Source organism: Crocodylus porosus, unplaced genomic scaffold (assembly GCF_001723895.1).
Source record: "Crocodylus porosus isolate Cpor-Errol unplaced genomic scaffold, CroPor_comp1, whole genome shotgun sequence".
Classification (NCBI taxonomy): Eukaryota; Metazoa; Chordata; order Crocodylia; family Crocodylidae; genus Crocodylus; species Crocodylus porosus.
This window is the reverse complement of record NW_017728922.1, coordinates 4,959,773-4,969,598: the sequence shown is the minus strand read 5'-3', so window position 1 is coordinate 4,969,598 and position 9,826 is coordinate 4,959,773. Positions and strand designations below refer to the sequence as shown.

General features: G+C 51.9%; 1 protein-coding gene across 1 annotated transcript in view; it reads right to left on the bottom strand.

The window, feature by feature from the left end:
- Nucleotides 1-7,620: 7,620 nt before the first annotated feature.
- Nucleotides 7,621-9,826, bottom strand: part of RBPJL (recombination signal binding protein for immunoglobulin kappa J region like) — a 38,628-nt gene continuing 36,422 nt past the window's right edge. The window contains exons 10-11 of the mRNA XM_019539802.1: nucleotides 9,116-9,219; nucleotides 7,621-8,150 (exon numbers count right to left, since the gene is read on the bottom strand). Coding sequence (XP_019395347.1) covers nucleotides 7,877-8,150; nucleotides 9,116-9,219 — 378 coding nt within the window. The 3' untranslated portion in view covers nucleotides 7,621-7,876. The remainder of the gene's footprint in view (nucleotides 8,151-9,115; nucleotides 9,220-9,826) is intronic.

Sequence of the window (9,826 nt, the reverse complement as noted above, 5' to 3'; positions counted from 1 at the left end):
TGGAAGTTTTGTTCTCAATTTGAAAAACAGCTCCAGGATCAGTGCCAGGTCTGGGCTGGTGCTCGCTAGCTGTGCAATTCTACTGGTTGATCTGGTTGGGGGTCCATATAGCAGCCATGAAGCCATCTAGGTGTTGCCAGTCATCTGTGGAGCACCCAGGACCAGGTCCTCCTAACTCAGGAGTGGGCAAAATGCGGCCTGGGGACCAGAAGTGGCCTGCCAGGCCATTCTATCTGGCCCGCGGGGCCCCTAGCAAGTTTAGAAAATTAGTATTTATCTGCCCTGGGCTGCCTGTCATGCGGCCCTCAATGGCTTGCCAAAACTCAGTAATGGGCTCTCTGCCCAAAATAATCGCCCACCCCTGTCCTAACTGTTGCTCCTTGGAAGCTTGTTGCTTTATCATTTCAGGGGTTTAAGGAAGATACGTGATACTTGAAGAACACCTGTCTTGAATATTTTACACTGTCAAAGGGCCTGTTTCTCCTGTACACTAAAGCACCTTTGACAGTTTAAAGTGGCCTTCAAGTGCATGTCTATATAACTTGCACATGTGAAGAATTGTCAACATCCATGTATGACCTAAACATTTTCTTTTCAACTCACTACACAGCTGTTGTTACCTGTAATGAGCCTGCTGGAAAGTTTACATTGTTACTCTGCTGTGTATTTATTCAGGAGTGTGATGTGCAGGTAGGACAACAGCACCATCTCCTAGCTCTTCTCAACAGTAAATTGCAAAGAACCTAATAGTGGAGGCCAGTAACATTGCTGTCATTTTAAAACTAGGGAAAGCAAAAGGCAGAGATAGGAGACGTGGTTTGTCCCAGACTACCCAAGAACCCTGGGGCAGAACTGGGAATGGGTCTCCAGTCCCCTGAGGCCCTGTCCAGTCCTGTCCTCGCTAGATGCAATGCTTCCCTATTTAGTAGGCTGCAGGGAGGGTTTTATCATTGACTCGTCACACAGCCTGCATGGAGTTTTTTTGTCTGGGCCACTGCAGACAGGACCTGGGATGACCAGTGTGCCTGAAGAGAGAAGACAAACCTGCGTGATATTAGACGTGGCCTTGCTTGGGAGCTAGCAGGCTTTGAATTAAAGTGTGTCCTGTAATACGGCTGCACAAGGTGCAGCTAGGTTGACCAGGAAACTTTAATGTTGGCATTTCCTAGCTTCTCTGTAATGAGCTGTGTGATCTTAGCAGCCCCGTAACACATTTGGTGGTATATAGATAGAGTTTCAAATGTCAGTATTGATCTAGCTCTCTACGGGTACTTGTATATGTGACACCATTACCATGTACATGTGACAAAAATATGTATCTTTATGTGGCTTAATGGCATCACACAGTACACGTGCAAGAGTTTTGGGGGTTAAAATGACTTTGCATTGTTGCAAATTGCAATGATGCAGCTGTCAGCTTGCCGCCACCCCTCCCCCCTGCAGCTGTGGGAGAGGCAGTCAGGCTCTGCAGAAAAAAAAGGCTCAGGCCCCTCGCTGTTTCTGTCTTCAGCAGGCTCCTGCGGGTGGCAGGATGCCTGGGGCCACCCACGAGTGGGCTGGATTGCCCCTCAGGCAGGGTGGAAAGATGGCAGGAGGGCAGCTGGGTTTACTGGCAGCCAGAGGAGGTGGTGGGGATGGTGCATGGTGTGATGCAAGCCCAGGCAGGCTAGGGGAAGCGTTGGATCAGGCACCTCCAAGCTGGGGCAGCACCCAGCCAGCTAGCAGCCCACTTGGGCTTCCAGTGCCCCGGGCACCATCCCTGCTGCCTTCTGTGGCCACCCGCAAACCCAGCCACTCTCCTGCTGCCTTCCCACACTGCCCCAGGGGCAAAGCATCCTGTTCCTGGGCGGCCCTAGGCGTCCTGTGGGCTGCAGAAGCCTGCTGAAGGCAGAAGTGGTGAGGGACCCAATCCTTTATTTTTTGGCAGAGCCTGCTTGCCTCTTCTGCAGCTGTGGGGAGTGGATCGGGGGCAGGGGACGAGCTGTTGGGGGCCCTGGTCCTTTCCTCTGTGGCAGTGGTGTCCCCCAGGGCTGCCTGGCCAGGCTGCTAGCAGGCTGGGTGCTGCCCTGGCTCAGGGCTGGAGAAGAGTTGCATCGGGCTGGGTGCTGCCTCCAAGCTGGGGCAATGCCTGACCTGCTAGCAGCCTGCCCAGGCAGCCCTGGGAGGGCGCCACTGCTGCGGAGGGAAGGACCAGGGCCCTCCGCAGATATGGGGCTGCTTGGTCTGCTGGCTTCTACACCCCTCACCATAATATGATGGAAAAATTGAAACAGTGGGTTTCAGCTGAAAACCTACCGTTTCAGTTTAGGGGGTCATAGAATAAAACCCTGAGGACTAAACCCCTGTCACGTGTACAAGCAACCTAAGGTGTTGGATTGCATCACTGAAGGCTCCCTTTGAGCTTGGAGAGCGAACAAAGCCGGTTCCTGGAATCCTGGGAAACATTCCTATTGCTGCATCTCTTTCCAAAAAACGTTCCCTTCCTCTGCAGTGCTCTCTTGAGCCAGGCCCTCTGCTCGTGTGCGGCATCCCAGCTCACGGAAGGGGCTAAGGGAGGGCAATTTACAGCTTTTACTCATTGGCGCTCTGCTGACAATCTGGCCCTCTGTTACCGGTGTAAAAGCACACGTATCCATTTATGCATTTCCTTGTGCATTTGGCACAGGGATGTAATTTTAGCCTACTGCCTACTGCATTTCTCTGCCTTGCCTGTATAAATCAGTCCAGCAACTTTGCCAGCACAGAACTGGTCTCAATAAAGGAGAAATTGACTGGCCCTCAAGCCAGTTCAGGAGCTGCCTCTCCGTTGGCCTCACCTACTTGTAGCTGGAGCCAGCAGAGCCAATCTAACGTATTTTTCTTCGTTCCCCTCCTGCTGGAGCAGTCTGGGTCTACACATTGTGCCATTCATGCCTAATGCCCAGGGGATCGTCAAGCTGCCAGAGCTGCCTGGAGTTCCACTGTGCAATATATCTGCCCCCGTGTCAACAGAGAGCTCCGTTTGCAGTGGGGAGAGCTGCCGTTGTGTAAACAGAAGGGCTCTTTTCTCCCCTTTATGTGCTAAAATTAGAATAAACTGACAAGCTCAGTGGAACGCAGGAAGCTCCAGCATAGGGAGCAGCCTCCTGCCTCAAGCCCTGCTGGGACCACAGAGCCTGCTCAATTCTGACCCGCTGGCTGGACACGTTAAGTGAAGATGAAAGAGCAGGGGATATCCCAAAAGGAGCAAAGGGGAGGGGAGAGGTTAATAACCCTTTGCACTTCCTCAGCACCTTCTACCTTCTCCAGGCACTCTGCAAACTGACTGGAAGTCAGAATCCTAAAACAGTAGGCAAGAAAGGATTATAAAATGATATCTGAAGAGCATGCACCTTGCCCAGGGGCACACAAGGAGCGTGGCTAGAAGAGAGGGGGCCTGTCTTCAGACACCAAGGCAGCCCCTGTACTGAAAGCCGTAAGTGCCAGATTTTTAAAGGTGTGTAAGTGCCTACTGAGATCTGCAGAACAACCTTAGTGCCCAAAGGCCATCAATGGTGCCATCAGTGGGCTCTTATCTGTATCTTTAAGTCTCCAACTTCCTTTGAAAATCTGCTTCTGAGTGCTTCTTGCTGTGGCTGAATCATGCCCTTCTCAGCTTGATGGTTATCTTTTTAAAGAGATAAACAGGCCCAGGGGATCTAAGCAAATGAGCTGCATTGGCAATAACTTGAGAGGTAAAGACAAAGAACCTCACCTACTTCTTCTCCAGTTGTTAGTTTCAGGAGAGCCTTTCAGAGCGGATCGATCTCGGGTTCCTTTCAACATACAATGGCTCACCAAGAAACTGGACAAAAACAATGCAAGGCCAAAGTAGTTTCCACTGCTGAAAAGGGAAGTAACAGGCATAGGGTGCATGTACACGTGACAGTCGTCATGATATCCAATGATGAAAATGTCATTTGTATGGCTTAATGGCATCACACATTACATGTGCACCAGTTTTGGGGTTTTTAGATAAGTTTGCATTACAGCTGTCAGCTTGCCCCCAGGCCATGGGAGAAGCAGGCAGACTCCACAGAAAAAAAGGATCAGGTCCCTTGCTATTTGTGCTTTCAGCAGGCACCTGAAGCAGTGAGGGGCCCAATCTTTTTTTTTTTTTGGTGGAGCCTGCCCACCTCTCCCATGGCCAGGGAGTGAGTTGCCAGTGGGCCAAGTGGCCCTTGAGCTGCAGGGGACCCTGGTCCTTCAATCCACAGTAGTGGCGCTCCCCAGGGCCACCCGGGTGGGCTGTTAGCGGGCCAGGTGCTGCTCCAGCTCGGAGGCAGCGCACAGCCCGATCCAACTGTTCCCCAAGCCTGCCTGCTGGAAGCCCTCTGGGCACTGCTCCCCGGGGGGCTCGGGAAGAGTTGGATTGGGCTGGGTGCTGCCTCTGAGGTGGGGCAGCACCCGGCCCACTAGCAGCCCACCTGGGTGGCACTGCCACTGTGGGGGGAAGCACTGGGGCCCCCTGTAGCTCGGGGCCCTTTCAGCCTGCCGGCAGCTCACCCCCCAGCCATGGGTAGGCCCTGACTCTGACCAAAACCCCGCCAAAAAACCCGATAGGGCTCTTGCCGTAATGTGACAGACAAATTGAAACAGTGGGTTTCAGTTAAAAACCCATTGTTTCAATTTAAGAAGCACAGAATAAATAAAACCCCAAGGACGAAACCTCCATCATGTGTACAAGTGCCCTTTGAGGGCAAAGGCTTTGGTGTGCTTATTGTATAGTCCTGGGGTGAGCTGTGCAAACGCTGAGAGGATGCACAAAGCTAGGCTGGTTCTCCTAGAGCTTCAGACCAAAGTGTACAATGAAGGTGGAGCTCTCTTGGAATTAAAATGGTTGTACCATTGGTACAAATAGCAGAATTTGATCTGAGGTCTGGAGCAAACCAGATGCCTTTGTGACCCTCTGCTCCTGGAGCCCAAGTGTTAAATGTGATACAGAAAAATATGAAAGGCCACTAGACATAAAGATTCCATGTGGTGGAATCCAAACACGTTAGCCACAGGGTTACCCATGCCTGCAGAGCACACCCATGGGCTCCAGGAGTGGAGCTGTGATTAGAAGACTGAAAGAAAAGGCCATTTGTGGGGAATATCACCCAGCGCTCACAGGCGGCTGAAGTTCACTAGGCAGTGGTATGTTTCCTCCCTGGTTTACCATCAGGAGTTCAGTGTAGGTTAAAAGGCAGTGTGGTTTTGGCAATTGGGTCACCTCTGAATCAACCCCAACCTCCAAAACAGTGTGTGTTTCAAAGTATACTGTATGCTTTTTGATGCCACAGAGATGTGAGGACTCAGCATAAAGTTTTAAGTCCTGCTTCTGTGTGGAGGATTCAGTTTCTGTTCCATGGGGCAGATTCGTTTTATGGCACCCTGCAACGGAGAGTCTCCGGCTCTCTTTTACCTGGAGGGGAAAGCAGCCTAGCAAGGGAGATCTGTAGGCTATGCAGGGCACCACAGCTGCAGGCTGCCAAGGCAACTGGCTAATCGGTAATTAGCCAGTACCTGCAGCTGGTCCGATGACGGGACGCAGGCAGCACCAGGGGAGCGTTTAAGCCCAGAGCTGGGACTAGCAGGAGCAGTCTGTCCCTGGGTGTCACCAGGGAAGGAAGTGCTTGCCCAGGGCAGCCCAGGGTGCTGGGTTAGTAGACGCTTAGGCTTTTAAAGGGGCAGAAGGCTGTTTATGTCATTGTTTATGTCACTATTTCCCAACCTTTTCCAGCTCAAGGCCCACTTACATTCATTAGCAATGTGTAGGGGGTGCATGTGCACCCCGAGACTGGCGGTGCACTCCCTGACAGAACCATTGCTGATGCTGCCAGCAGTGCCTGTGGGCAGTCACCGCTCACCACCCCCTCCCCCCCGCCTGCCCTTGTCACCGACACCACCAGTGGCATCTGCGGGCGGTCCCCGATTGCTGCTGGCCACCACCAGTGCTGCCAGTGGCGTCTGCGGGTGGTCACTGACCCACCCCGTCCCCGCTGCTGACACTGCTCTGGCCGCCTGTGGGAGCTTCCTACTGCCACACTCCTGCCGCTGCCACTGCCGCTGCCACCTGTGGGTGGTCACTATGCCCCCCAGCCTCTGGGGGCATGCATCATTCATGCTTACATTAATTAAAATTTTCCATGGCACACCTGTTAAGGCATTCCCCATCCTCATACCTATGGTAGCTCGTTGTAGCTTATTGCCATGGTAAATTCCATGGCACACCTGTTCATTTCTGATGGCATGCTGGTTGGGAAACTCTGGTTTATGTTATAGCCCAGGGGGTTGTATTTATGTTGGGATAAACTGGTGGCTTGTGGAAGTGGCTGTAGGGGAGGTGGAGACCTCATTGGTGTCCAAGGGGGCACTTGACCGCCTTGAGCCCTGAGCAAGCCACAGTGGGGCCAGGGACATAGCGCCAGTGAGGGTGCATTCACAGAGGGGCCAGGGGCCCAGCATACAAGAGCCAGGGGCTCAGTAACGTGAGAGGACAAGGGAAACTAGTGCCTTGGAGCTGGGTCCTATCCAGTGGGCCTAGGCTGGTAGGCCTAGCTCAGGGGTTTTCAGCATTTTTGGGTCACTGTACCCCCGGCAGCTGGTTGAGAAGGAAGGAGTACTTTGGCAGCCAATCAATGAGTGGAAGGGAGGGGGTCCCCCAGCAGCCAATCGGTGAGCGGGGGGCGGGGGTGAGATGGAAGTGCTGGCAGTGCCAGCTGCTGAATACCCCCTAAGGCCACCCCAGGTACTTCCAGGGGGTATGCGTACCCCTGGTTGAAAACCCCTGGCCTAGCTAGATTGAAGTGGCAGAAGCCTAGGAGGCCGAGGCCCCAACAAAGGGACATCGCACTGATAACACCCGCAAGGCATGGGGCATGGTAAAGGGGAGACCACGGAGCCATGCAATTAGCCCATAAGGCTCTGAGTGTCCTGCCAGGGACAGTAGACTATAGAGGCCCAGCCAGGGTGCCTGAAAACGTAAAGGCCCAGCCAGGGGCCTGAGATTACAGAGGCTCAGCCAGGGACCTAAGACCAGTGGGACAAAGGCCTAACCAAGGTCTGGGGGGCAGTCTCCCTCTTAATTTATTATCCATCAAGGCATGGCAGGAGAGCGCCTTAGGGGTGGCACAAGGCACAGTTGCAGAGTCACCGGGGCATCACAGCCACCCTTGGGACCCCAGCATGTTACACACCCTTAACTCAGTAGTTTGCAACTGTGGTCTATGTTGCCGTGTGTGCGCGCGCGTGTGTGTGTGTGTGTGTGTGTGTGTGTGTTGGAAAAGCTCAGTCTGTTCCATTTTTGAGTAACGTCTCATTTGTCTTAAAAAAATAGACATCTGAAATCCCTCCTAGATGAGTCCCAAATAAGCAAATGTTTGGTGCAAGATTCTCAGCTGTTTGAAATCAATACATTCATAGCACGAATTTTTGGGTGCAAATCAATCACTGAAACTGATTGAATATTCACCAGTGAATATTATAATGGTCCATGTTAGCCTTTCAATATATGAAGCCTTTAAATGAAGAGATCTTTGAAGTTCTATAGTAACTGAAGACCTACATGATGAAGTCTACAAAATATCCAGTAAAGAATCATTTGAATGGGTGAAGAAGTCCTGGAAGCATGTTTTATTGTGGGCCCTTTTGTTGGTGAATTTTGCAGGAGGCAACTGTTCCTTTGAAAAATATTCTTATCAAATCAAAAAATGTGCTTGGTTTTCTAGATGTGGACAGAGTGCTCAGAGTGGGCCTAACCCCAGGCCTTCATATACATCGCGGGGACACTGGTACCCAAAGCTGAGAGCTGATGTCAGTTCCTCACAGATTGTACCAGAACTTTCCCAAGCCCTGTCTCTCTCTTCTGGGCTTTCTAACTCTGCATGAAAAGGTGGAAATTGGTCCTGGTGAATTCCTGATGGATGCTGTCAAGCAAGGCATCAGAGTCCTGTGGCAGCTCTGGGAGGACCTGCTGGCCAGGGAGAAAGCTCTGCTCTGGAGTATATGTAAAGGTGAATGTACTAGAGTAGATCAGTCCATCATTCCTTATCAGCAAAAGAGGGACTGTGATGGGGTATCTCAGCCATCGCCAGTCGCTGCCAAATGCAGAGACGTCGGGGACGACACACACTAAGGACTTGGAGTTCCTGCAACAGTACAAAAAAGACAGTCAAAAATATTCCTGGAGCTTTCCCAGAGAAGAGCATGTGTCCCTCATCCCTGTCCCTATCAGTGTCCTGGTGCAGCTGTTCTCTCAGGGGAAGAGAGTATGTCCTGTTATACCACCTACAGCAAGGAGGTCAGTTTTGGGATTAATGGAGAGTCCTGGTTTGTCCCGTGCCCCTTCTTTTGCCCCTTTTCCTCTCTATTTTGCAGGGATTTCTTTGCAGGGATTTCTTGCATTTTTCAGCCCCTGAAGCTCAAAGTTTTCAGCTCCTGATCCAGTGCTGCAGCTTGAGTGACAGTAGTAATTGTTCACCTCCCAAGTTGGCACCAGATGTCTTCACCCACAGGGGACCTCTGTCCCCTGAGATCCCTTGCTCTCACTGTTGATGAATGAGTATATATGCAATGGGACCCTCCTTAACTACTCTAGCTATGAGTCAGATGCCCTACAAGGGCTGCTATGCATCTGGCATTTCCAGCATAACCTTACTTTGGATGGAAATAACGCTGAAGGTAGAATAGATAGTTCATAGAATCAGAGAGAAGTAGAACTGGAAGGGACCTCCAGAGGTTATATAGTCCAATTCCCTGCCTACTGCCTAAAGCAGGGTCATCCCTATCCAGATTTAAACTCTACATACGACTACTGTGAAATCTGACACAACACAGACCTAACACCCTAACCTGCCAGATGTAAAGCAGGGTAACCACAGCAGCTAATGTCATGCTTCGAATGTTATAATGGGCCCGACCTGCTTTATCTTCAGCAGGAATGTTCAGCTGAAAGGCCCAACCAGAGCAAAGCTCCTTGGTAGGCTGAGGGATCTTTAAAAAAGGATCCCAAATGCAGCTTTTAGGAACAGGGACATTTTTACTTCACCCACACCCCTGCCCATTTTCTTCTTATGTTCAAATGCCATCTTTCCTATGTGGTTTGTTGCATTACCTGTACATGGTCTCAGCTTCCACATCCCCAAACCAGACCTTCAGGTTTGCATGGAAATAATCGCCCTGCACCTCCAGCATGGCCACGTCCCCTCCACCAGTCAGCTGTGACAACCAGAGCACACAGCAGGGGTTACATGTCACACATGTTGTTTGAGCTAGCCCATAGGCCACATATGTACCTGAATGGTAGACCTGTGTGAAGCAGCTAGTATTTGCTTCAGATTCAGCTAATTCAGGGGACAGTGATTTGATCTGGTGATTCAGATCACTGTCCTGATTCGATTCGGTCAAATTTGATTTGGAGATTCGGCAGCAGCTGAATCTCTGAATCAGCCAGGCCAGGCCTATCCTCCACCCCTCTCCAAGCCCGACAAGTCGCCCCGCTCACCCCAGCTCCCAGCATTTGGGGAAAAAAAAGCCTTGGCTCAGCAGCTGCTGCTGGGTGGGGGGCAATCCCTGCTGTCCCCCACTGCCCCACGCTGTGTGGGGGGCTCTGCATGAGCCGCTCGACCCCTTCCTCACTCCCCCAGCCCCCTCACGGGTGCCCCGCCCAGCCTTTTAAGAAAAAAAACCCTGAAGAAACCCCGGGACTCACAGCTTCTGCCAGCGGTGGCGATCCCCGCTGCCCCGCACCACGTAGGGGCTCTGCAGGAGCCCCAGAAGCCCTGAGGCTGCACCAGGAGCCATGAGTCCCGGGGCTTTTCTCAGG